The following is a 27,587-nucleotide window of genomic DNA, read 5'->3' on the forward strand; positions in this document are numbered from 1 at the left end:
TAACATCAATTTATAAAACATAAATGAGTTACATGAATACAAGACAACCACGAGAATAGTATCTAACCTTGTACGTCTATTTACACAAAATTTCGGCCTATGGGCTCAGGATGCTGCTGGCTAACGGCCTTGGAATTCTGCAGTAAAGAAGGAGGGGCATAATAGGCTTTCTATTGGCCAGTATTACGTACTTGTGAAGATTGGCTAGATTGCCTGTCATCAAATAGTCGTTCAGAATTCCAATTGGCCAATTCCGTGGTCCGTAGGCGGGTTTACCAGGTCCATGGTTTATCAGCTTTGCTACAATGGGGCGCTGCGATCACTCACACCCACCGGCGCTTCTTCCATAGGCGGAGTGGTAGTGTGTAGAGAAGGGAGTACTGCGGCAGCCAACAGAGTCGCGGAAGGAGATCAAATCCTAAAAAACCTGAGCAGTGCGGCTTCTTAGATTCACCGGTCTTTTACCGCAACTATCAGAGAGCAAGAGAAGGACCCGCATCCTCGCGTGATGCTCTGCTTGAGACCGCAACATTTCATTTGAAAGACATTTAGGTGGAGGGGGAAAAGATTGTAACCTTTTGGAGGTTAGAGACACAATCAGTTTATTTAATCATTTAATCCATTTATTTTATAGAAATTTCCTTGACTGACGTCTTTGTCAGTTCCTTTCATTTTTACCTGAATAACTGAATATAAATATTTCTTACGTTTTTAAAAGGCAATACCATTTTGATATAATTCCACCTGAGGGGCTGACACCTCTCAAGCTTTGCATCACCTGAGGAGAGAAGCCTGACTGCGCCAACATGGGGGTAAGCCCGGCGTCTACCAACTTTATAACTGCCTTATGATGCATGAAAGTTATAAAATGCCCTGAAAACTGTTTAAAACCCCAGATGCTGACGGGGAAGGGCACCATACTGCAGTGTCATGTTTTTCTCCTCTGGAAATATTGGAGTGACATTGATTCCAATGCGGATTTTGTTAGGCTATATAGCCTACCGTCTCATAGACTGCGACAAATTGATGTGACGAGAAGGCTAGAGCAGGCACAAAACAGCTCTCTGTAATTTCTACTGCATTTGTAATGTTTCGACTTGACAATGAATTGGTTAGAATCTGCTGATGGAATAATTTAATGTAATTTACTGTAATTTGCTGCTGTTTCTTTTGTTTCTCATAAAATATGGAACGAACAAGTTAGTGATAAAATATGACTGAATGGTCTCATTCAGGGGTTTGCCATATGCATTAATATAGGCTATTGGCTATATTAGGCGTGTCGTGACACTTTGTCTATAACCTTGCCATTTTAAGCGGTTTATTCTGACAGCCGGCTCTCGTGAGAGAGAGCGCGAGGGAGAGAGCGAGAGAGCGAGAGAGAGACCACTGCGTATAGGCTTCACTTGGCATGTCACTGAGAGATTTCAATGAGACACAATGTTCTGTTATTCACCTGCCGTTATTATTATCCTGTATTTTATGATTTTAGAATATGTGGCTGTGTATTCGAATGGGTGCATGATTACAGAATCCCCTTCCCCCTATTGCCCATGTAAATTATCCTCGCACCATCGTGACCCAATTGTCTACTGCTTTAAATCTGCGATAGTGCATGTAACTACTTCTTCGCAGCATTTGATGATAGACAGCTAGTGTGACATAAGAAAACCTACCCTAGTCTACCTGGCTACTGAGGATATTGCGTATGTCTGTTTGCTATGCGATGCCTGAGCGCGCTGCAGCCTCCGTGACCAATGCGTCATAATGCGGTTACCAGGAATAAGCGCTTCACCAGCTTATTTCCCCTTTAATTTGTGACAACAGGGACTCGATAATCGTTGACAGTGAACACACGAGATAGATTAAAAAGATGTCCTGTGAATGCTGGGTGATGATACATTTGGGACTGGATTTGTAAGTGAATAGAATGCACACGAAGTTCTGACTCCCTCACTGCGTCAAATGGGGGATGCAGCCCCGCGCTGGCTTATATTTTGGAACACATCACGTCTCAATAACAATGTCGATTGAAATAACACAATCAGATTAATATCTAACATTAGACTCAATATGTTCACTGTATTGTAAAGCCAATAATAATTTGACTGTGAACAGTTCTGTAGGAACCTTTTTAGGTGATGCTGCGACTGTCCGTGTGGGCTGTTGCGCAATTTCTGCCTCATCATTTATCTTGCGGTATGTGAGAGTTTAAGATTTAATCCCGATTCGGTTCTGCGGGTTTAAATAAATTGATGACATAATGCCACAAAATCCCAGTGGCTGATGAAGCTGGATCGCCCACAGTTACCGAACGTTATTGAAGAGACACCGACAGAGCAGGCACGAATGATATCATCATCTCCATCTATGACCTGGGTGGGCCTTGGAGGCATTTCTCCCGGTCGAAGTCTGCTGTGGAGTGGCGAGAAATGAAGCCGTCGTTGGTGATAGGCTATTCATGAGGATGCGAGAATCATCCGTAGCAACAGGCACTGCGTCAAATGGGATGGAGTGCAAAAAGTGCTTACACACGAACCACTTCCGTGGCAAAGTTAGATCAGCCAGTGTAGCCTATGTGTGAATGAGACGGGGGGTCGTCATCCGGCGCGCAAATAAAATACGTGTGTGACCTCTGATGATAATTAAATTTTCATATAATTGGAAGGCATATGTCCTTTACCTTAACCCATCTCACCCCTATCATTCTTTGACAAAATACAACACATTCTGCGAAGTCGCTTGACGCGCTGTGCCATGGGGCTGCCAATTGTCCATCCCCAAGGCCGCGGGGGCTGCCGCGTCAAAATGGGGGCGGTGCCTGTTGAGTGGAAATTCCCTTTAAAGAGCTGTGATTGGCGGACTCGGGGATTCACGCAGCAAGGGATGCTTTAGCAAGGGATGAAAGGAAGCAAGCAAACACTGAGGCGAAGTGTCATGGGCACTGAAGACAGACAGCCTATTTAATTTGACGCACCAATTGTGAGCTATTGAGGTCGCTGATGTGGCGAATGTGTGTATAGTTGCTCTGGTAAGGTCAGTGACGGGGTAACCTAATGATGCAGAGAGAGAGAGGGGGAAGGGAGAGAGAGAGAGAGAGAACTGGGGGAGGAGAGGACAGCAAGTGAAGATGGCTGTACACCGTTTCACCTTCAGACACGTGAGCGAGGAGAGAAAAGGAGGTAGGGAGGGAAGGTGGGTACAGGACGAAGGAGGGAGGGGGATGAGATGAGTTGTGACTGATCTGCAGGTGTAGAGAGAGAGAGGGGGAGGACTGTATCCTGTTGCTGGATAATGACCTGAGCTCACATTACCATGGCTCCTGTTTCCCCTGCTTGCCTCTGTTCTTGGGGATCGGTTAGCACAGAGACAGGAGGCAGATGGGATGACAGGACAGGGGGGAAGTATAGATATTCCTCCCTATGGGATACATTGAGAGGTGATGGGGGATGTCAGAGAGTGCTCACTGGACACGGACTGAGGAGCATGGGTTAGCTCTCCCTGATATCCCCCATCACCTCTCTCATTGAAGGGAAGAAAGGGAAGGGAAGGGATATACAGAATAAAGGAAGGGCATATTGGTGTAGGTGGTGTGGGGATAAATCATTGCAGTGGCACAGAGGTAGAGAGCTGTATGCTTGGCGATCTCCTTAGACTGGCCAGGTGTGTACAGGATGGGTATAGGAAAGGGGAAGGGTGTAGATATTTGGGTAAGGCTTGCTTGGTCATGATGGGACAAGGGACACTCTTAGAAAAAAAAGTTCCAAAAGGGTTCTTCGACTGTCCCCATAGGAGAACCCTTTTTGGTTCCATGTAGAACCCTTTTTGGTTTCAGGTAGAACTGTTTTGAGTTCCATGTATAACCCTGTGGAAAGGGTACTACATGGAACCCAAAAGGGTTCTACTTGGAACCAAAAGGGTTCAACCTGGAACCAAAAAGGTTCTTCAAAGGGTTCTCCTATGGGAACAGCCAAAGAACCCCTTTAGGATCTAGATAGCACCTTTTTTTCTAAGAGTGTAGGTATAGCTGTGGCCCAGCCCAGTTTGGTGCAGAGTGCTAGCTCACTCCCCTCCTCACTGCATCTGCAGTCATCCGTGTGCTGCTGCTGAGTCTGGAGGGTTTGCGCAGTGCACTGTATGTCGACCGAGCCATCCTGGGCATCCTACTGTCAATAATCAATATACTAGTGGGATATTCATGAGGGTTCTGTCCTTAAAGAGTCATTTGGAAGGACATGGTTTGAGTGTTTGTCTTCTAGCTTAGCTAGAAGGACCTACTTTAAGGGTAGGGTAATAAGGTAAGGTAATAGGGTATTATGTAAGTATTTGGGGACTTTTTTTGGAAATGTTGCATTATGGTTTATTTGAGTTTTGATGACTCCCTTACCCTTCAAAGCAGATTGGGTTCCTTACTAAGGTCATGAGTTAATCAAATAACATAAACATTTGATTGATTGTAATGCAAGATAGGGCAGCCTGGTTGGTTAACGTTGCTGCAATGTTCGGGAAATGTTAAGTGGGGGTTTGCAGAGTGAGAGACAGAGGAGAGTTGGGTTCCCTGCCAACACAGTCATTACTAATTCAGAGTATACTCCCAGCTTGTTTGTGTGTGTGTGTTTGTCTGCTCGCGCATGTTTTTTCCCCCACTTCATTATCAACTATGTAAATTGTGCTGGCAAAATATTTGTTTGAATTTGTCTCAGTTGAAAATATACAGAAATTCTTAAATGTATTTATTTTTCTAAATTCTGCCCAAATTACGTTTCCTTTCACAGACCGTGTCACAGGTAGCACAGTACTTCAGAGGCCAGAAGACTTTATAAGAGAAGACAGTACACAGAGCAGGAGTTGCTATGTATTCTCTGTCTCCTAAATCATCTGCATTAACACAGAATATCTTCAGGAAACCCCTCATAGGAGAACGAGAGAGAGAGTCTACCATTGTCCCTTCAAGGGCCACTAAACACTCAGATTTACGATACCATTCTAGACAACACTATTCTCACTGAGGAGCACACACACACACTCACATCCACGCACGTATATACCAGGGTTTCCGTTAGCCGGTAATAGCCGACTTTTGGCCGATTTTTAGCCTATTCATCGATGGAAATACCAGTGAATGTAAATGCCTTTGACCAGTCATGCTTACTAATCTATAGGTTCATTTGCATAATTTAGTGGAATGAAATTGCCGCGTGTGTATTTTCGTTAGTCGTTTATCTCACGCGCACAACGTACAAATATAGAGCCTATGAGCGGAAAATCTGTCAGACAGTGCGAAAGCTGCTGCTACAACTTCTCAAACAGCTCATTCATTGCTGCTGGAGTGAAACGTGCTTTTATAAGCCCAATCATTGCATAACAATTCTAAATGCAATCGCGTGTTAAAAACAGTTTTGATGGCCACGATTAAAAATAACTACTATTTTTATTTCTCAACTGGTAATTGAAGCGCACTTCCCATTCGCCATTCAAGTGCATATAGGCAACAGTATGCAGTCTTCAGCGCGTCACACTCCACTTTGCAATGAGCTGGAGGCAGTATGCATTTTGAAAACAAATAATAAATAATAATAATTGATTGGATTTATTTAGCGCTTTTCTACCAACTGAGGTACTCAAAGCGCTTTACATTGTAGGGGGAAACTCACCTCATCAACCACCATTGTGTGGCACCCACCTGGGTGATGCACAGCGACCATTTTGTGCCAGAATGCTCACCACACATCAGCTATCAGATGGAGAGGTGAGGAGAGATATATGCCAATTATATATCACTCCTTCATAATATGAAGTCAAATGTTTGAAACCTAAACCATTTATTTCCTATTATGAGGCATGTCTTACCTTGCTTCAAAGTAACTTTCTTTCACTGTCCACTAGCCAAAGGAACATTCCTAGTCGTGTTATCAACCCATGCTAGTTGTTGCATCTTTAGATCTCCCCTCTTTCTAAATTTCGAATGGATATTTTAATCTCTGTCACATGAAACCGCTTGCATGTGTAGTGCACTTTTGACAACAGTGTTTTCCTGACAACAGTGTTTTCCGCTAATTGCATTATGGAACGAACATTCGAGCGTTCTAATTTGTTTCATCACCCTCATTGTTTTTAAACGTTTTTTTATGTAGCCTAGGCCTACTGGTTGTATGAATTTGGGATCTATTGTCACCCCAAAACTGTCTCTTTGGAATAGGCAATTTTTTTCATGCACAGAACGACAAGCTGGCCAATAGAATAGGTTAACTTATCTACTATGGGGGATATTAGATTAGGCATAGGCTAGTGATTTTGCTGTTCGTTACTCGTCTTGTTGGCTGAGGAAAAGTAAATGTGGCAGTTATTCAAACATCTTCAAAGTGCGCATCGGAATTCGATAAGAAGGACGCATGCATTTGCATCCTCGAGTTGCATGTTCTGTTAAAATGAATAATCGTAATCTAAATGTGATTTATTTCATTCTGAGCACCGTGAGTGGATGCCCTAATCAGGTATGCACCCAATGTATATGGGTCTGTTAAATTTCTCAAATGTCCGTTAAATAAAAATGCTGCCGGTTAAATGTCCGGCGCCTCATTTTCCTAACGGAAACCCTGACATACAATCACAATGGGCGAGTGGTATACACACTGAGAGACAAGGACACATGCAGACTAAACTGGAGCACAGCTGCCTGCCAGGATGAACAGATCAGGGGATGGACAGATGGGCATGGGGGAGGGATGAAGGGATGAGGGGAGGGGAGGACAGGAGGGGTAATGCCATAAAATGGGATTTTGTTTTGTTGTTTTTTAGAAGGGAACACAAACGATTTCTCAGCGAGTGCTAAATTAGGATACAGGACGTTTGGTGTGTGTGTTTTCACATGCACATAGACACACAATGTGTAATTTCTTCTATAGGCAGAGGTCATGACCTCAGGGTCTGGCTGGAATTCCATACCTCTGAACATCATTTATTTATATTCAGTGTTGTATACTTAAGTAATAATACTTTAATGTACTACTTAAGTCGTTTTTTGGGATATCTGTAATTTACTATACTGAACAAAAATATAAACGCAACATGCAACAATTTCAAAGATTTCAACGATTTTACTGAGTTACAGTTCATATAAGGAAATTAGTCAAATGAAATAAATTCATTAGGCCCTAATCTATGGATTTCACATGACTGGGCAGGGGCGCAGCCACTGGGGAGCCAGGCCCAGAAAATCAGAATGAGTTTTTCTCCACAAAAGGGCTTTATTACAGACAGAAATACTCTTCAGTTTCATCAGCTGTCCAGGTGGCTGGTCTCAGACGATCCCGCAGGTGAAGAAGCCGGATGTGGAGGTCCTGGGCTGGTGTGATTTCACATTGTCTGCGGTTTTGAGGCCGTTTGGATGTACTGCCAAATTCTCTAAAACGACGTTGATAGAGAAATTAACATTACATTCTCTGGCAACAGCTCTGGTGGACATTCCTGCAGTCAGCATGTCAATTGTACACTCCCTCAAAACTTAAGACATCTGTGGCATTGTGTTGTGTGACAAAACTGCACATTTTAGAGTGGCCTTTTATTGTCCCCAGTACAAGGTGCACCTGTGTAATGATCATGCTGTTTAATCAGCTTCTTGATATGCCACAGCTGTCAGGTGGATGGATTATCTTGGCAATGGAGAAATGCTCACTAACAGGGATATAAACAAATTTGTGCACAAAATTTGAGAGAAATAAGCTTTTTGTGCGTATTGAAAATCTCTGGGATATTTTATTTCAGCTCATGAAACATGGGACCAACACTTTACATGTTGCGTTTATATTTTTGTTCAGTATATTAATATTTTTTACAACTTTTACTTTTACTTCACTAAAGAAAATCATGTACTTTTTACTCCATACATTTCCCCTGACACCCAAAAGTACTCGTTACATTTTGAATGCTTAGCAGGACAGGAAAATGGTCCAATTCACGTGCTTATCAAAAGAACATCCCTGGTCATCTCTACTGCCTCTGATCAGGCAGACTCACTAAACACACATGCTTAATTTGTAAATGATGTCTGAGTCTTGGAGTGTGCCCCTGACTTTCTGTATATATATAAAAAAAATATGTAAATGGCACCATCTGGTTTGATTAATATAGGGAATTTGATACTTAAGTATATTTAAATCCAAATACTTTTACTCAAAGGTATCTTTACTTTTACTCAAGTATGACAATTGGGTACTTTTCCCACCACTCTTTATATATTTATTCAATTAAGAAAATCACCATTTGAGAAGAAGTTGTGACAAAAAGCAACACCAAATATTTTACAAACCAAGATGTGTCTTGATATGAAACCATTTTTCTGAAGGTCTTAATGCACTGATTCCCCATTTGATTATTACTCTTTAATATGGAGAAGAAACTCCCTATTGGAAGTTAGCTAGGGATAGTTACTGTATTTGGTGAACAATAAAAGTTCGCTAATGAAGACAAGAGCAATCAGTCTAGCTAATCCTACTAGCATGAGCCCCCCGGGCCCAGCCCCCTACCCAGCCCAGCCCCCTACCCCCAGGCCATGCTCCCTGTGGCTACCTAGCCCTATACCCCAGGGCTGCAGTGTTGGAACCAGATGTCCCTATCCCCACCAAGGTCGGACACTCCCATATAGTATACAGATCACACAAAGGCCTAGATCAGTGGTATTCAAACTTTTTCAGCAGGGATCAAATTTCTTCAGCCAGAATTTCTGGGGATGCCATTTTCTTCCCCAATAATTTCTTATGACCCCACCCAAATCTAATAACACATCCTGAAAATCGGTAGATTTAGATTTTACATCAACAAATCACATTTAATTAATTGCATTTTCATCTGTTATCAAAACGAAAAGAAACCAATAAATACATTTACTCAATCAAATTGTATTTTTCAAATGATCTTTCTCAAAAACGTTATATGTTGTCCCATATAGTAATCTGTACTCTTAATTGTTTATTCCAATTATTATTATTTTTATTTTTATAATAACAATAATAATTTTGGCGATCCCACTACAGTTCCCCCGCGACACCACTAGGGGTTGCGACCCTGACTTTGAATACCACTGGCATAGACAAAAATGCAAATAAGCACAGGCAAGCACACGAGAGGAGGCTGGTGGTAGGAGCTATAGGAGGACGGACTCATTGTAATGGATTGAATGGAACGAATGGAACGGTATCAAACAAATCAGATATATAAAAAACACATTTGACTCTGTTCCATTAATTCCAATCCAGCCATTACAATGAGCCCGTCCTCCTGTAGCTCCTCCCACCAGCCTCTTCTGACGCACCCCCACCCCCACACAGAAGCTTGCCACAGAGCACAGCAGAACGGTATCGACATTTAACTGTCATCATCACTACCCTCCGCCCCCAAACCTTCCCCCATTGACTTAGCTAGGATCCCTTCACAGCAGCCAATCAACTAGTAATGTCACATGGTTCATGGCTGGCCTGATAGGCTTACAAGAGATACTCCAACTATATTGGGAGGAGAGTGTTGTACAGCCATGGTTACAGATACTGTCACTTATAAAGTGTTGTTATTCACCACACACAGGGCACAGTACGTGAGGGTTCGTCTCCAATGGCACCCTATTCCATTCATAGTGCACTATCAAAAGTATGGGTCTAAAGTAGTGCACTACATAGGGAATAGGGTGTCATTTGGGAACCAGTCATGGTAATGAGGTTTAAAGAACTTCTTTCAGGAAGTGTGTAGTATCGAGCCATCTATCTACCGTCTTTGTCAATGCAAGCGTTACACACAATCCAACTGTTTTCCTGCAATAGTTACTATTTCCCCTTAGTAGGTTCCCTAAAACGGAAAACCAAATGCCACAACCTCTTCACCCCTCTTGTGAAACCCCTCACATCTCGTGCCCTTGTGCGTAACAGTAGGAGAGGCTGGGGTGCCACGCCTCATGCCCACGCAGGTCCATCACCGTTATGGGGCATGCCCAAGCCTGTGTGCCCTAGACAGACTGACATGCTCCTGAGGGATGGTATTGGCTACTGGGGTTCACTAAAGGGTGGAAGTGTTCAACATATGAAACATGCCCCATGTTCACTTCACTTCAGAACGAATGAGTCTGATTAATAACAGAGAAACCATTCCATATAGGCCATTGTCTGTTTTAATATCTCTCCTATTTTTTCCCTTCTCTGTTCCTATTATTTTCTGCTCCCCCCCTCACTCTCTCGCTCTCTCGCTCTCTCGCTCTCTCTGTCTGCCGCAGTGCGTGTTCTCGCTGCGCAAACAGACTGTAGCCAACTCGACAATGACTCACCTCTGCCTAGCTGTTGGCAGGCTTATAGCTTCCGCATAGAAGAAAGTATTTATTTATTTCTTATAAAGATACACGCACACATACGTGTTGGCTATTTCCTAGAATGTGTACAGATTCTAGTTACCAAGGCATCAGTTATTACTGAGTGATCAGATCACAGGATCCTACAGTACTAGAACACCGCCCACCACTAAGCCTCGGTCACCATGCCAACCTCCATGGTAATGTGACCTCCTAAAGAGGCGCTTAGCTCCGGCAAATGGGACAAAACCAGAACAGAACATTAGAATCAGACAAACCACAGCAGCATGACATCACTAGAACATGATGAACTCTTGCTAGTTTATTTTCAAACATAGTGTACACACACCAAATGATGTTCTACTATCCTCTGGTAGTTTAGGACACTAGTAGGTTTAGCAATCTACTCCAAAGTGAATTTGCCTGTCTTCCTTGTTCCAGACTGTCTGTTTTCTACTTGAAAAGATTAGAATGTGTGGAGGAGATACAGTAATATATACTGTAGTATCTGTCTGTTGTAAGTCACTGACTCCAGTTCCTCCAGTCTGTGTCTGTCAGTAGGTCCGTCTGTCTGTGTGAGAGCTAGTGGGTGTAATTTCAGCCTGCAGTCTCTGTTTCTTCTCTGAAATAACATCATTGCGTTACATTTCCCCTCAACAACAAATGGTAGAAACAGACAGACAGGCAAGCAGCCAGCCAGACAGACAGACAATGATAGATAGATAGATAGATAGATAGATAGATAGATAGATAGATAGATAGATATATAGATAGATAGAGGACATATACCATGTTGTATTAAACAATGAGGAACAAAACCATGCTCTCTACATTTTTTGCCTTGTAACCTAGGCGATAGTCGTGACCTCATAACTGCAATCAAGAATTCTTGCCACACAGCTGGGGGGGTTGTGGGTAAAAGGAGAAGCTTAGGTCGGCCCATGCGTGTCATGAAAGATTGAGTGACATTTTTCTGCAGGTGGGGTTGTTTGTTTTACAGTGTTATAAAACAATCTATTAGCGTGTGATCCCAGTCACGCTGTCACTCACTGATACACACAGCCTGACAAAGAATAGTGGTCAATATCTAATTAGTGGTGTGAGAGAAGAGCTCTTCTCTCCCTCTCACCTCCCACTGCTGTCTCTCTTTCCATCTGCCCCATCCCTGACTTTCTCTTTTTTCATCAATCTCTCTCTGTCCATCCCTCTCTTTCAGTACAAACCTCATTGTGTTTTAATGCCCGTCTCACCTGTCCCCGCTCTTCTAGTGTTTGTATTAGCACTAAATTGGTGTGTGTGTGTGTTTGTGTGTGTTTGTGTACGTGTGTGTGTTTGTGATGAGCAGGTGTGTTGTCAGACCTAACAATGTACTGTAAATAAATTTCTATGGCCCACTAGCTAGAAACTCCACACCTGTGTGTGCCTAGCCCAGACCTGTTAGCTTATCTATAGCATCGCTTGCAACCGGAGTATTTAATTTGCATGTTGTATTGAGGTACACACGCACACATATACATGCACACACACACTCACATGCACACGCATACGTACGTACGTATGCACGCACACACACACACATACACAAATACGTATGTACGTACGTACGCATGCACACACGCACACAAACACACACACACACACACACACAGGCAGGCAAATCTCAAAGGGCATGAGCAGCAGTAGTTTTCCATCAGTCTCTCCTTTGTTCTGCGTTCGGTTCGCTAGGCCTGTCTGGTCTTGCTGCAGCGAGAGTTCACTCACGTTCTCAGATAACGACATCCACATGCGCACGTGTGTGTGTGTTAAGGTGTGGGAAGGTTGATTTTGTACATGATTTTGTAGTCAAATTGTGTTTTGTTTGTGGGGAGTTGTGTTTGGTCGAATGTTTGAACCAATCTTTTCAGGGTTAGTTTGTGTTCAAGGGAGACTCTAGTGGGTTCCAGTATTACTTCTGTAAATCAGGGGCAGAGTGGAGACCTGCAGTGCTCACTATAAATCCTCCTCAAACCTTTCTGACCACAATGAACCACTAAGTTTGGTCTCTTTTACAAGTGGAGGATTCTATGCATCTGACATTTCTCAACTGCACTTGTATTAAGCACTGGGACTTTCAGTGGCAAGTTTACTCACCCATTCATGGCATTATACTTAGTCAGTCAAGTGTGTTTATCAGGGTGTGGGAGCCTACACTGTAAACCCTAATAAGTTCACATAACTCAAAAATTATTTTGTAACAGATTACACAAAAATATTTTAGTGATGTTTTTAAATGTTTTAAGTTTACATAAAATAAAAATTATATTTACAGTTGCCTTAAATTATCTCAATGTTATATTATAAATATTGATATTCCTCAACTTATAATTATGGATTAATTCACTTAAAATTTTCAATATTTTTCAACTCATATAATGTGGGAAATACACTCAAAAGTTTCAATATTTTTCAACTCATATAATGTGGGAAATACACTCAAAATTTTCAATATTTTTCAACTCATATAATGTGGGAAATACACTCAAAACTTTCAATATTCTTCAACTCATAAATGTGGGAAATACACTCAAAATATTAAATATTCTTCAACTCATATAATGTGTGAAATACACTCAACATTTTCAATATTCTTCAACTCATAATGTGGGACATGCAATCAAAATTAATTCTAAACTGAAATACTGATGTCGGTCCATTACACAATTATAATCAGCGAATAATGTTAGAAAACATGAAAGTGACACCACAGTGACAATTTAACTTTTTTTTTATTCAACACAATGTGCTTTTAAAAAGGCACGAATCAAAAGGAGCTCAGTCAAAACAAAGTGCTTGTCATAAATTAAAACAAAAAAGGAAGTGACTCCATAAAAACAAAATGTGTTTTAAAGTACATTAAGTGTTAATAGTTCCATATTCTGATAGTGGTCATTGCTACAGAGGGTAGATTCAGTATTTTCGGTCTCCATATCACATTATTCAGAAAACATTATGATAAAAACTCACAAAGGCTTCATGTTAAAATTCAATAAGATTCTAATTATAATCCATCCTCAACAGCAATAACAACTATTAGAATGTGGAGCCATTTAAAACATTTTGGCACTTACTGTACCTTGAAGGCTGCAACTAACTTTTTTAAAATAAAACATTCAAATAAAAGTACTGGTTTCTACTGTGCCGTACTTCAACTGGCAACATCAAGGTAAGCATTAGGTCACACAACATTAAACATGTATAGTGCATGAATTCAACAGTCGTTTCCCACAACTACAGTGCAAAAACTTGGGCTTGGCAATACGTCAATGTTGTGATATTTATCTATTAACAATCAATGTATTAAATCTGAGGTAGTAGAGGCAAACAGTGTAACATATTAAACATGAGGTAGAAGAGGCAAATTATTACATTTGTAAAGAGGGGAAAAAAACAAAAAACATCCTCAATACTCAGCTCAACAAATAGTCCATTCTGAGTGATTCACTCATTGAACAAATCATTCTTCAGTGTCAGTAGACGCCCTTTCAGTGGTTTGTTGTCCTCAAGACACATCACAACTTTTTGGATAAATGTGAATGTAAGCTCGAGATTCTTTGGGTACTGTAGGTCTAGTGCATAGACATACCCAAAGAGCAGGATAAATGAGTCAGCCAGGTTTGTGGGACCACTCACAAGTATTTCATCTTCCACGACAATACAGATGCTCTCAGGGCTGAAGAGGGCCGCATCAGTAGTATCATCAGTGACAACTGTCAGGAGAGCCACCGGAGTGTCAGTGAGGTCTGGACCATCTGCTGACTATAAAACACAAATAATACAAAAATGAGTTCAGCCCCTCAAGGATACAAATCATGCTAATGATGTCTAGACATTACGGTCACTTTGCACTTAGACTGCAGCTAAGCTACATGTTTAAACTATTTTCTTTACACATGCTTATTATTTTATGTTAGTTTCACACCTACCTGTAAGCATACTTTTTGTTTAGTGGAATTCTTTATACTTACCTTTTCATTTATGTAATTTCTACATGTCAGTTTGCAGAATAACAACTCAAGGAAACTTCATAAACAGGTTCTGGGGGCTATTCCAGAAAGGAGGTTCAACAAACTGAGCCTAACCCTGAACTCAGAGTTGACTTACCCTGTGAAGTGAAACTGAGTTTTCAGTTACAGAACAGCTGATCTGAGTTAGGTAAGTTGACTCAGAGTACGTTAACTCGGAGTTGAGCTTGTGCCTGACGACTAGTAAAAAGCCATCATCAATGGAGCTCCGATACGGTTATTCACCATGGCAACGGGAGAAAACAGGAAGCAGACATTTTCTGGCTGCGGCTGTTATATAAATCACTGACAGAGTTTCAGATGCAGTCGTCTTTTCATTTTGAATTTAACATCACTTTATTTTATATTAGCCTTTAAGGAAGTGGTTGAATGTTGTTCAATGTTTTATTTTAGGCTATTTTGTTTTATTTAAAATCGGCTGAAAATGAAATATAAAAACATTTTATCTCATACTCAATGCGGCGACAAACTAGAAACACGGACTTTGAAATTACGTTGTTGGAAAAAATACAATTGGCTATACTGATGGTTTTCACATAACCTGCTTTCTGGAATGCCCCTCTGGTTCTCCTATAGTTCTTTGAGTGATGTCATGTTTAAGCTGACTGAATAGCTAAGCAAAGGGATTGATAGTGAGGCCAGTACACTTACATTACAGGTCCTGAAAAACTTGGAGGCATCTTCACGCAGGTACACAGGAAGTGCACGAAGGACGAGGGCCCGTCTCATATTTACATCACGTTGTTCCTACATGGACAAAAAATATCCATTACAATAATAATTACACAAATATCAAAAACAGTCATTGTACACTACTTATAGTAAAAATGAAAATGTTAAAAGATAAGCAAGTTAGTTATTAACAAGCAAAGCATCAAAGTTGTGTGCTTATAGATCTGCTATTTCTGTTGTTGTTCTTTGTATTTAACAAAGTATTAATAAAGGGTTCAAGTGATCAACTGTTGACCCCACAGTTGAGATAAAAACATTTAGAGAAATAGCAAAAGAATGACTGTGGAAACACATAAAATAAAACCAATTATTAGTGTAACCCTCTCACCAGGCTCGAATTTGACTCTCACGATATTACCTTATTTAGAATATCTGAACAGCATGGGATATTAGGTGAGAAGGACATCTCCAATAAGAATCCCTATTGTAAACTTGCTAGGGTGAATGACAAATAGGGTATTAACTTCAGATAGAATGATTATAGACTTGGTTATTGTTATAAGGATATGCTTTCCCATGCATTAAATGAAACTGAAACAGTAAATGACTCCACCAATACAACAGACATAAGGTTCAAGATCTATATTAATCAAATGTTCAATGTATCACATCAAAAGAAATACAAATTATAAACCCCAATGATTTTTCCACAACCCCATGTCCAAATTATTTGCAAGCTTGCTTAAACCCTGGGCGCGCGTTGGAGCTCATAAAAAAAAATGATGACATACATAAAGTCCCGAAGTCCACCCCACATTTGTAGTTACTCACTACTTGTAGATAATGCCTCAGCAAAATATAGTAGTTCCGTGCAGGTGTCCTCACAAGATCCACCGCGAACACAGCTATCAATGCAGCCAGTACTCCGTAGCAGAAACAGACATCCGTTGGAAACCCGAACTGATCGTCACAAGCAATTCTCTCCAAGTCTTGCACGATGCTAGGCTAACCTCTAGGATGTCGAATGTCTCCACAATGCGACGGCAGCTTCAGTCTCCACTTGGTCTTTCTTAACTAAATAATAAACACTCTCTTATAGAAATAAAATCAGGATTTACCTTAAAAAAAACTCTGTAGGTATGGTTTTGTTCTCTCTTTATCGTTTCCTTTGGTCGTTTTTCCTTCACCAACCCCACTAACGTCTCTCCTCTCCCTTCTTTCAACTTTTCCCTCCCTTTTCTTTCCCGGCAACCAGTCCACTCTCCCATTGGCCACAACTTAACAAGTTAGCTCATTGGTCAAAACTTTAACGAGATACGTGGGAAATTTAAACTTAAAAGTAAACCAACCTATTCACTTGTAAAAAAAATTTAAAACATTGCTTCAAAAGAAATGCATTAATGACATTACAAATCAGGAGCTATTCGATCACCTTTTAAATCTAATACCAATGAATTATAACAAATACACTCTATACTTGGTTTTAGGAATGTATTACATTAGTAACACTATTTCATAATACATCCTACCTGAACTGTTAAAAGGATTTCGAGATGATCTCACAACCACACACTTGAGCCTAGGAAGAAATACAAACACAGGCCTGGTTAGCATCATGATAACACACTCACATTATGTTGTTTAGCATTGTTCGTTTCACGCTAGCACACACGTACACACAGCTCGATAACGTAAAATATTTACTGTGTAAGGCAGACACTTATTGAAATAAGGATACTCACAGTACGCACTTGCATTACCGGCGAACAGCGAAAACTCATGGACCTTGCTCCACCGTCAATATCCCGGGCAAACATGCATTATGGGAAATGTAGTTCATCCAGGAATCCTGCTGATAACGTTACACCGTTGTAAGATGAAGTAACGTAACGTATTTATCACATATTTAACAACTTCTAAAGTTACAATTACTTGGATTTTTACACTATTTACAACGAATATTCACTGTGCACATTGTACAAATGTATTCCCAGTTCCACATTTAAGACTATCGAAATTCAATTGAAAAAAAAAAAAAAACAGAGTTACTTACCAAATCAGAGGTGATGATAAGATGGCGCTTAAGAAAACGAGGGCAATAAGACTAATGATAAAAACGGAGGTGGTGGTGGTTTCAAGCGGGCAGCATAAAAGTGCGCATTGCAAACAAATTAAAACAAATTAAACTGTGTTCCACATCCACACGGGCGGCCCAAACATCCCCGCATCTCGGCTAAATTCAAGATGGCTGACTCAGCTTTCCTGAGAGAGAGATGACCCACCCACCAGAACGTCATGACGTCGATAACGTCATGACACTACCTAAACTTTTTGAGCGTTCCACACAAATTACCTATAAAATATTGAGCCCTCTTCAATTAAAGTGGCATAAATCTCAACAGAGCTCAAAACTTTATAGTTTGGTCAACTGCATAACGACATTTGACTGTTATGACCTTATTACTTATGAGCTAGTACAACTGTTTGGGAATACAGTGTAGGTAACATGTGTTTAGCTTGGTATAGGCTATTTATTTGGCTTGTGATGGACAGGGCAACAAAAAAAATGTCTTGAATGTGTATTTACCCTTTATTATTCAGAATAAATTAACAGGGAAGGGCCAATCATATCCAAAGAGGGCCAGTGTAGGTGCGGGCTTTTGTTCCAACCAAGCAGTAACACAGCTGAAACCCTGTCAAACCATGGCATGGTGTAGCTATACAGCAGTAGACCAAGTTGGTTAGAGCATGTCATCTTGCCAATAGCCACCAGCTTCCCTGTGTTTCCTTGAACACTACACCTTACAGTCACTTGATGATGATGCTAGAACAAACACAAGTGACTATATCATCAGAATGGATGAGAAAGTGTGAGCTACATGTTCTTATTTAAGGGTGAGGGGTGTGGTAAGAGACAGACAGATTACATTTTGGATGTCTTTTGGACTCCTCTTCTGTGGTCCTTTAACCCTTCTGGTCCTTAATTACATCACTGCAGCATGGTCTGTTTCCTTGATGAGTTGGCTGTGTCAATGAGCGGCTTTTCCACTAGGACCCATAGAACCTCCTGGAAGCCATTTTGTCTCTCTCTCTCATTCTGTCAACTGAGGGACTCTGGTCAGGGGCTTCTGTATTGATTTGATTTGAGCACCAGTTAGTGTAAATCGGAAATTGAGCTAATGCAACAATTTGAGCTCACTAGAAGAGACATTGTCTGTCTGTGTGTGTGTGTGTGTGTGTGTGTCTGCAAAACTGTTTCATATTCAACACATCACAGTCACATTGATGTATCCAACCTAATTGAATTGATATGAACTTAATTAGAGAGGTTTTGAAGACTGAGATAATGCACTGTCTGCACTCTGTTTCTCTTTCATCGCCTCTGTGCCCCACCAGCTAGTGTGTGTGTTGTGTGTGTGTGTGTACCTGTGTGTGCGTGTGCGTGTTGTGTGTGTGTGTGTGTGTGTGTGTGTGTGGAGAACATACAGTAGTCTCTGGTGACAGACAGTTAACACAAATGACAAATGGAGCAGGTGGCCAGTGGATACAAACTGTGATAGCGGGTTCCGAGATGAGACAAACACTGCAGTAAAGCCAGACGGTCGTTTGATCCTTCTGTCTGTGATCTCTGTGAAGTTCAAATGGGTATCAGAGAAAATAATGAAGTCCCTCTCCCCGTCTGTTGTGTCTGGTGCTTTAACCATGTTTCTATTGAAATAATAATGAAAGTATCCCCCCCTAATCCCTTCCCCCCTCTCTGACTGTCCCCCCCCCGCCCAGTATGGGCGGTCGGACAGTTACCGCGTTGCTACCACACAGGATAAAGATGGCAAATCTTCTCCCAGCAAGAAGAACAAGAAGGGGAAGGACATGGATGAACTCAAGAAAGAAGTACCGATTGTAAGTGACTGGCACACAGTGGCACACACACTGCCCTGCTCAAGGGGTGCGCTGGGCACCCCCATAACTATTATTGAAATACTAACATATGCCTCTCCATAAGTGTTAGAGTATGAATATTGATCTAATAATGTGTAACTGGAACATACACTCTCTAAATAGTTTGGAGAAAGACCTTAAAGTGAATGATAATAATTATCCTAGTTTGTTTTAAATTAATTGTTATGATATTTATGGCATATTCTCAATTTTTCTCTGTTTCTCTCTCCCACACAAATACACATACATACACTCTATCTCTCTCTCTCTCTCTCTCTCTCTCTCTCTCTCTCTCTCTCTCTCTCTCTCTCTCTCTCTCTCTCTCTCTCTCTCTCTCTCTCTCTCTCTCTCTCTCTCTCTCTCTCTCTCTCTCTCTCTCTCTCTCTCTCTCTCTCTCTCTCTCTCTCTCTCTCTCTCTCTCTCTCTCTCTCTCTCTCTCTCTCTCTCTCTCTCTCTCTCTCTCTCTCTCCCTCCCTCTCTACCTTTCAGACGGAACACAAGATGTCCATAGAGGAATGTTGCAGGAAGTTCAACACCGACATTGTCCAGGTGAGTCCTCCTACTGTACTGTACCATAGAGATACTTGAGTCGTCGCCGATTCCTGCTGTATCACTAGCAGAGCTGCTACTAGGCCACTAGATGGTGGTATTTTACTATTTTACATTCACTCATGCCACACGGTTGGTGTTTTTGAGTGGGTCAGTTTGAGCAACATTTTAATGCATTCTAATACTTCTCAAGCCCCTTATAAAGTCTTAATTATCATCTTATAATGATCCTTACTAAGTTACAGCCTTTTTTGTTCTACGTAAAGACATAACACATTTTAAGCCTCATTATAATATTTTAAAGACTCATACATGCTTATAAGTAGTCATAAAGCATTATACCTGCAGGCTTAAAGTTTTACCCATATAATTACATATTAGATTTAATAGGATTTTTGTGGTGTTACCCCTAATTTCAACACACTCAGTTCTAGGTTTAACCCACCCCACTCTCTCCCCACCCAGGGTCTGACCAACGCCAAGGCGGCTGAGTTTCTGATCAGGGACGGTCCCAATTGCCTCACCCCTCCCCCGACCACCCCCGAGTGGATCAAGTTCTGCCGCCAGCTATTCGGTGGCTTCTCCATCCTGCTGTGGACCGGCGCCATCCTTTGTTTCCTGGCCTACGCTATCCAGGCCGCCACTGAGGACGAGCCGGCAGGAGACAATGTGAGTCACACACAAGCACACCCACATACATGCACCCAAACACGAAACGTAAACACAGCCACAGAATAAAGGACAGTTAGAGCCACACACAGCTGAATCCCACATACTGTTGAAGTCGGAAGTTTACATACACCTTAGCCAAATACATTTAAACTTAGTTTTTCACAATTCCTGACATTTAATCCTAGTAAAAAATCCCTGTCTTAGGTCAGTTAGGATCACCACTTTATTTTAAGAATGTGAAATATCAGAATAATAGTAGAGAGAATGATTTATTTAAGCTTTTAGTTCTTTCATCACATTCCCAGTGGGTCAGAAGTTTACATACGCTCAATTAGTATTTGGTAGCGTTGCCTTTAAATTGTTTAACTTGGGTCAAACGTTTCGGGTAGCCTTCCACAAGCTTCCCACAATAAGTTGGGGGAATTTTGGCCCATTCCTCCTGACAGACCTGGTGTACCTGAGTCAGGTTTGTAGGCCTCCTTGCTCGCACACGCTTTTTCAGTTCTGCCCACACATTTTCTATAGGATTGAGGTCAAGGCTTTGTGATGGCCACTCCAATACCTTGACTTTGTTGTCCTTAAGCCATTTTGCCACAACTTTGGAAGGATGCTTGGGGTCATTGTCCATTTGGAAGACCCATTTGCGACCAAGCTTTAACTTCCTGACTGATGTCTTGAGATGTTGCTTCAATATATCCACATCATTTTCCTTCCTCATGATGCCATCTATTTGTGAAGTACACCAGTCCCTCCTGCAGCAAAGCACCCCCACAGCATGATGCTGCCACCCCCGTGCTTCACGGTTGGGATGGTGTTCTCCGGCTTGCAAGCACCACCTTTTTCCTCCAAACATAACGATGGTCATTATGGCCAAACAGTTCTATTTTTGTATCATCAGACCAGAGGATATTTCTCCAAAAAGTACGATCTTTGTCCCCATGTGCAGTTGCAAACCGTAGTCTGGCTTTTTTATGGCGGTTTTGGAGCAGTGGCTTCTTCCTTGCTGAGCGGCCTTTCAGGTTATGTCGATATAGGACTTGTTTTACTGTGGATATAGATACTTTTGTACCTGTTTCCTCCAGCATCTTCACAAGGTCCTTTGCTGTTGTTCTGGGATTGATTTGCACTTTTCACACCAAAGTACGTTCATCTCTAGGAGACAGAACACGTCTCCTTCCTGAGCGGTATGACAGCTGCGTGGTCCCATGGTGTTTATACGTGCATACTATTGTTTGTACAGATGAATGTGGTACCTTCAGGCGTTTGGAAATTGCTCCCAAGGATGAACCAGACTTGTGGAGGTCTACCATTTCTTTCTGAGGTCTTGGCTGATTTCTTTTGATTTTCCCATGATGTCAAGAAAAGAGTCACTGAGTTTGAAGGTAGGCCTTGAAATACATCCACAGGTACACCTCCAATTGACTCAAATGATGTCAATTAGCCTATCAGAAGCTTCTAAAGCCATGACATCATTTTCTGGAATTTTCCAAGCTGATTAAAGTCACAGTCAACTTAGTGTATGTAAACCTCTGTCCCACTGGAATTGTGATACAGTGAATTATAAGTGAAATAATCTATCTGTAAACAATTGTTGGAAAAATTACTTGTGTCATGCACAAAGTAGATGTCCTAACTGACTTGCCAAAACTATAGTTTGTTAACAAGACATTTGTGGAGTGGTTGAAAAACGAGTTTTAATGACTCCAACCTAAGTGTATGTAAACTTCCGACTTCAACTGTACCTACATTTATCAAACCTCACACACACTGCCAGCAGTGCCAGTCCCTAACCTTAATTCTAACATACACCCAAATGGCTAATGTACTTGGTCATTTTTGCATGATCATCTAGCCTAGTGAGTACTACCACGGTGGTCTGTGTTCAGTTTGAAGCTAAATACTCCTAATATGCATTGACCTGCAATGTACACAGTATAACAATGGGCTTTCCTTTCTCTCTCTCTCTCTCCTCAGTTGTACCTGGGTATCGTGCTCTCTGTTGTCGTCGTGGTCACCGGCTGTTTCTCCTACTTCCAGGAGGCCAAGAGCTCCAAAATCATGGAGTCCTTCAAGAACATGGTGCCCCAGGTAAACATGTGTGTGTGTGTGTGTGTGTGTGTGTGTGTGTGTGTGTGTGTGTGTGTGTGGTATATATATATGAATGTGGTGTGGACTATCTAACCCTCTGTGTTCTCCCTGTAGCAAGCGCTGGTGATCCGTGAGGGCGAGAAGATGACAATCAACGCTGAGGAGGTGGTGGCTGGAGACCTGGTGGAGGTGAAGGGAGGAGACAGGATCCCCGCCGACCTCAGAGTCGTCTCTGCTCACGGCTGCAAGGTACCATACACACACAATCACACTCACACATAGTTCATATAACACACACTCACACAGCTACACATTTTATATATCAAATGTTCAACAAGTTCGCTGGGTTTTGTCCTTCTCTTATAGGTGGATAACTCCTCCCTGACTGGCGAATCAGAACCCCAGAGCAGGTCACCTGACTGTACCCATGACAACCCCCTGGAGACCCGCAACGTCGCTTTCTTCTCTACCAACTGCGTTGAAGGTAACCATAGAAACTGCTAACTCACAAACAGACAGACAGACACATCACCTGTTCTGTCCCTGACAATTCTCCTATCCTCTTCTCTCTATTCCTGCGTGTCAGACTCGACCTACCAAATTCAGTCAACAGGGTCCTACTGCAGTATTGGATGCTGCACCCCAGCAGCACTAAGGCTTGCTAGGCTTTTGACTGGTTCAACTAAGCTGATTCAAACGTAATATTATACCACAGAGCTGTTGTTGACAGAAGTTCCCCACATACTAGCATAAAAGAGTTCCCACTTTACTTCTCTTCTCTCATTTCAACCTCTCTTTTACTGAATTAATATATGCCCTCTATTTCCCCCCTCTCTCTCTCCCTCTCTCTCTCTCTCAGGTACGGCGCGTGGCATCGTGGTGTGTACCGGCGACCGTACCGTCATGGGCCGTATCGCCACTCTCACCTCCGGTCTGGAGTCGGGCAAGACCCCCATCGCCAAAGAAATTGAGCACTTCATCCACCTGATCACAGGCGTGGCCGTGTTCCTGGGCATCACCTTCTTCATCCTGGCCGTCTGCCTGGGATACAGCTGGCTGGAGGCTGTCATCTTCCTCATTGGCATCATTGTGGCCAATGTCCCCGAGGGCCTGCTGGCTACTGTCACTGTGAGTGGCCCTGGCCCCCTCTCCGTCTGACCCTTCCTCTCTATTGCTGTTTGTCTCTGAATCCCATCTCTATTGAACCTCATACCTGACCTCTAGACTGTAGATTCTAATGGTCTTCCTCAGTTTAGTTGGTAGAGCATGGCGTTTGTAACGCAAGGACACTGGGTTCGATTCCTGGGAACACTCAATTTCAATCAATCAATTTTATTTTATATAGCCCTTCTTACATCAGCTAATATCTCGAAGTGCTGTACAGAAACCCAGCCTAAAACCCCAAACAGCTAGTAATGCAGGTGTAGAAACACTCGTACGTAGAATCTATCCACTCATGGCTGTAAGTCGCTTTGGATAAAAGTGTCTGCTAAATATCATATATTATATAAATGAGATTCATTCTAGATCAACTAGACTGTAGATCTAGACCAATTAGACCAACTAGACAGCTAACTACACAATTAATATAGACCTACTAGACATCGAATGAGACTAGATCCAGAAATACATTATAGATCTCTAGACCAACTAGACAGCTGAAGCAAGCACACACATTTTCTCCAGAATATGTACCCTTTCTAGTTTGTTCGTACCAGTACCCTCCTTCATTGTGGTTCCTGGATAACCGCCGTCTTTCTCCTGTCACTGTGCTGTAGGTATGTCTGACTCTGACTGCCAAGCGTATGGCCAAGAAGAACTGCCTGGTCAAGAATCTGGAAGCTGTGGAGACCCTAGGCTCCACCTCCACCATCTGCTCCGACAAGACTGGCACCCTGACCCAGAACAGGATGACCGTGGCCCACATGTGGTTCGACAACCAGATCCACGAGGCTGACACCACAGAGGACCAGTCTGGTAAGAGGAGATCAGGAGGGTTAGGGTTGTTAGTGTTAGATATAATGTTAGAGTTAGGGCTCAGACACACCAATAGCATTTTCTGGCCGAGAGTACTTAGCACCTCTGAACGTAATTTGCGAACCAAGTGCACACCGATTTTACATGTAGAACCGCGTGAAAGATGTTGGCGTGCTGAAAGATTGGCTGGCGAATGCTAGATCCACATTCAGTGTGATGTGAGCTGAATGTTGATGTTAGAGTTTGCGTTTTGGTTGGATGTTTGCGTTAGGGTTAGAGTTTGGGTTACAGTCAGGTTTAGAGACATGTTTAAGTTTAGGAATCCCTCTTGATTTTAAGTAGTTCTATAACCTATGTATTCACATGGTAGTTACACAGACAAGTACAGTTTAATTACAGGTTAGTGATTGATATTGTTTTATCATCTCTTATCGGCCACCTCTCTCTCCAGGTGCCTCCTTTGACAAGACCTCAGCCTCATGGGCTGCCCTGGCTCGCGTCGCAGCTCTCTGCAACCGTGCAGTGTTCAAAGCTGGCCAGGACCAACTGCCCATCCTGAAGAGGGACACCGCTGGTGATGCCTCCGAGTCTGCCCTGCTCAAGTGTATCGAGCTGTCCTGTGGCTCTGTCAAACAAATAAGGGAGAAGAACAAGAAGGTGGCCGAGATCCCATTCAACTCCACCAACAAGTACCAGGTACGTAACACACATGTGTACATATACACACACACACAACACAACACTCAAATGGATTGGTTTATAACACCCTGACCATGTCTGATCTCCCTCTCCCCCTTCTTCCCCCCCCTATTTCTCTCTCTCTCCCTTCCATCCTCAACCACCCCCATAGCTCTCAGTTCACGAGACAGAGGATCCCAATGACAACCGCTACCTGCTGGTGATGAAGGGAGCCCCAGAGAGGATCCTGGACCGCTGCACTACCATCATCATCCAGGGCAAAGAGCAGCCCATGGACGAGGAGATGAAGGAATCCTTCCAGAACGCCTACATGGAGCTTGGAGGACTGGGAGAGAGAGTACTCGGTGAGACAGGGAGAATGAAAGAGGGAGAGAGAGGGGGGGGAGGGGGGGGGGGGGGGGAGAGAGAGAAAGAGGCAGGATGAGGAGGGAAGGTCAGGATGTTGGTTCTTGGAGAATGGGTCAAATGCACTGTATCCAATGATGAATAGAAATAAGAAGTGGATTGACTGATTTAGTAGAGAATGAGTGGAACAGGTCAATCAAGCTAACAGCTCCTGTCACTCCCCAGGTTTCTGCCACCTGCTAATGCCAGAGGACCAGTACCCCAAGGGCTTTGCCTTTGACTGTGACGACGTCAACTTCACCACAGAGGGGCTGTGCTTCGTGGGCCTCATGTCCATGATTGACCCACCCCGTGCCGCTGTGCCCGACGCTGTGGGTAAATGCCGTTCGGCTGGCATCAAAGTCATCATGGTGACCGGTGATCATCCAATCACTGCTAAGGCCATCGCTAAGGGCGTGGGCATCATCTCCGAGGGCAACGAGACAGTGGAGGACATCGCCTCTCGCCTCAATATCCCTGTCAGCCAGGTCAACCCAAGGTGAGAAACATGAGACACATACACACACACACACACAAGCACAGTACATCATTTTACAATGAAGGCGAGACCACATGGGATCTTGTTCTGCTCCTTCATTGTTCTTATACATTTTCACTCTCATGTCACTTTCGCCCTGTCTCTGTGGATCCAAGCTAACTATTTGAATATGTGTGTGTCTCAGGGATGCCAAGGCTTGTGTGATCCATGGTACAGATCTGAAGGAATTGTCTCAGGACCAGATGGATGACATCCTCAGAAACCACACTGAGATCGTGTTTGCCAGGACCTCCCCCCAGCAGAAACTCATCATCGTAGAGGGCTGCCAGCGATTGGTGAGACACACACACACACACACACACAGACAGAAACAGAAAGACACACCCACGTACAAACAGAAAGACACACACACACCACCTGAATCCATCACCCAATCAACAAAAGTGAACTTGCTTTCCACAACTACACTAATATAAGTCTGGAAACAGGGTTGGGGTTCATTCCATTTTCAGTTCGGGGAGATTGTTGACATTTTATTCATACATTTAAATATACTCATTGAAAATAATGGGCAATTGGAAATGAATTGATTGAATTGAACAGGGAATTGACCCCACATCACTTCCCCCTAGTTTTGGTGCAATAGTGACTCTGTAGCTCAACTGGTAGAGCACGGCGCTTGTAACGCCAAGGTAGTGGGTTCGATCCCCGGGACCACCCATACACAAAAATGTATGCACGCATGACTGTAAGTCGCTTTGGATAAAAGCGTCTGCTAAATGTCATATTATTATTACTATGAGCCATGGTCAAAAGTACTACTAAAGTGCACTATAAAGTATCTATAATCATATAAAGGGAATCGGGTGCCATTTGGGACACAACCTAACTCTTTTGTCCCTCCCAGGGTGCCATCGTGGCTGTGACAGGTGACGGTGTGAATGACTCTCCTGCCCTGAAGAAGGCTGACATCGGCGTTGCCATGGGAATCTCCGGCTCTGACGTATCCAAACAGGCCGCTGACATGATCCTGCTGGACGACAACTTTGCCTCCATCGTCACCGGAGTGGAAGAGGGTGAGAAATAGGGAGAGAGAGGAGAATAGATGGAATGAGTAGAAGGGGGTGTGAGAGGGTGAGAGGGAGAAGTGGAAGGAAGGTAAAGGAGGGCAGAAAAGGAGAAGAGGGGAGGAACAGGTAATATGAGCCTGTATTCTTAAAGCATCTCAGAGTAGGTGCTGATCTCGAATCAGTTTTGACTTTTTTGATCAGAGTGAATAAGATCACATGGACAAGGGAGACCTGATCCTAGATCAGCCCGCCTACTCTGAGACACTTTATGAATAAGGGCGGGCCCTGATCCAACCTTGAGTGACCTTTGCTCAATTCTACAGAGGTTAGAGGTCAGGGTTCAGTGTGTGAACTCTGTGTGTGTCCTCCTGTCTCCCTGCAGGTCGTCTGATCTTTGATAACCTGAAGAAGTCCATTGCCTACACCCTGACCAGTAACATCCCTGAGATCACACCCTTCCTCCTCTTCATCATTGTCAACATCCCCCTACCCCTGGGAACCATCACCATCCTCTGTATTGACCTGGGAACTGACATGGTAAGGCACACACACACATACAAAACACACACACACGAAACACAGACACACGGCAGACAGCTAAAGAAATACGAAATTGTGCATCGTTGAAAAAAAATTCACACGGAAAC

The 27,587-nt window shown here is 42.8% G+C and overlaps 1 protein-coding gene and 1 long non-coding RNA gene across 4 annotated transcripts in view; one reads left to right on the forward strand and one right to left on the reverse strand.

Moving 5' to 3' along the window:
* Positions 1-348: 348 nt before the first annotated feature.
* The window catches only part of LOC311109771 (sodium/potassium-transporting ATPase subunit alpha-3), a 30,668-nt gene continuing 3,429 nt past the window's right edge, over positions 349-27,587 (forward strand). Inside the window, exons 1-16 of one of the 2 annotated variants that reach the window (XM_084152754.1) lie at positions 349-584; positions 719-812; positions 18,883-18,963; positions 19,492-19,551; positions 20,017-20,220; positions 22,198-22,311; positions 22,426-22,560; positions 22,678-22,795; positions 23,171-23,439; positions 24,090-24,288; positions 24,740-24,984; positions 25,139-25,331; positions 25,558-25,870; positions 26,055-26,205; positions 26,778-26,946; positions 27,323-27,477. In XM_084152754.1, the coding sequence (XP_084008880.1) occupies positions 807-812; positions 18,883-18,963; positions 19,492-19,551; positions 20,017-20,220; positions 22,198-22,311; positions 22,426-22,560; positions 22,678-22,795; positions 23,171-23,439; positions 24,090-24,288; positions 24,740-24,984; positions 25,139-25,331; positions 25,558-25,870; positions 26,055-26,205; positions 26,778-26,946; positions 27,323-27,477 (2,412 nt within the window). In that variant the 5' untranslated portion in view covers positions 349-584; positions 719-806. Of the gene's footprint in view, positions 585-718; positions 813-18,843; positions 18,964-19,491; positions 19,552-20,016; positions 20,221-22,197; positions 22,312-22,425; positions 22,561-22,677; positions 22,796-23,170; positions 23,440-24,089; positions 24,289-24,739; positions 24,985-25,138; positions 25,332-25,557; positions 25,871-26,054; positions 26,206-26,777; positions 26,947-27,322; positions 27,478-27,587 lie in introns of both variants that reach the window. The other variant, XM_084152753.1, reaches the window with a different exon arrangement.
* Positions 13,077-17,332, reverse strand: LOC311111161. Of its 2 annotated transcripts, XR_014610752.1 has the most exons (6): positions 17,117-17,332; positions 16,806-16,915; positions 16,593-16,642; positions 15,895-16,137; positions 15,043-15,138; positions 13,077-14,125 (listed from the first exon to the last, which is right to left on the reverse strand). It is a non-coding gene; the product is annotated as an uncharacterized lncRNA (long non-coding RNA). The 2 variants fall into 2 exon arrangements; XR_014610751.1 differs by lacking the exon at positions 15,895-16,137.

The sequence above is a fragment of the Coregonus lavaretus genome, assembly GCF_964263955.1.
Source record: "Coregonus lavaretus genome assembly, chromosome: 3".
Classification (NCBI taxonomy): domain Eukaryota; kingdom Metazoa; phylum Chordata; class Actinopteri; order Salmoniformes; family Salmonidae; genus Coregonus; species Coregonus lavaretus.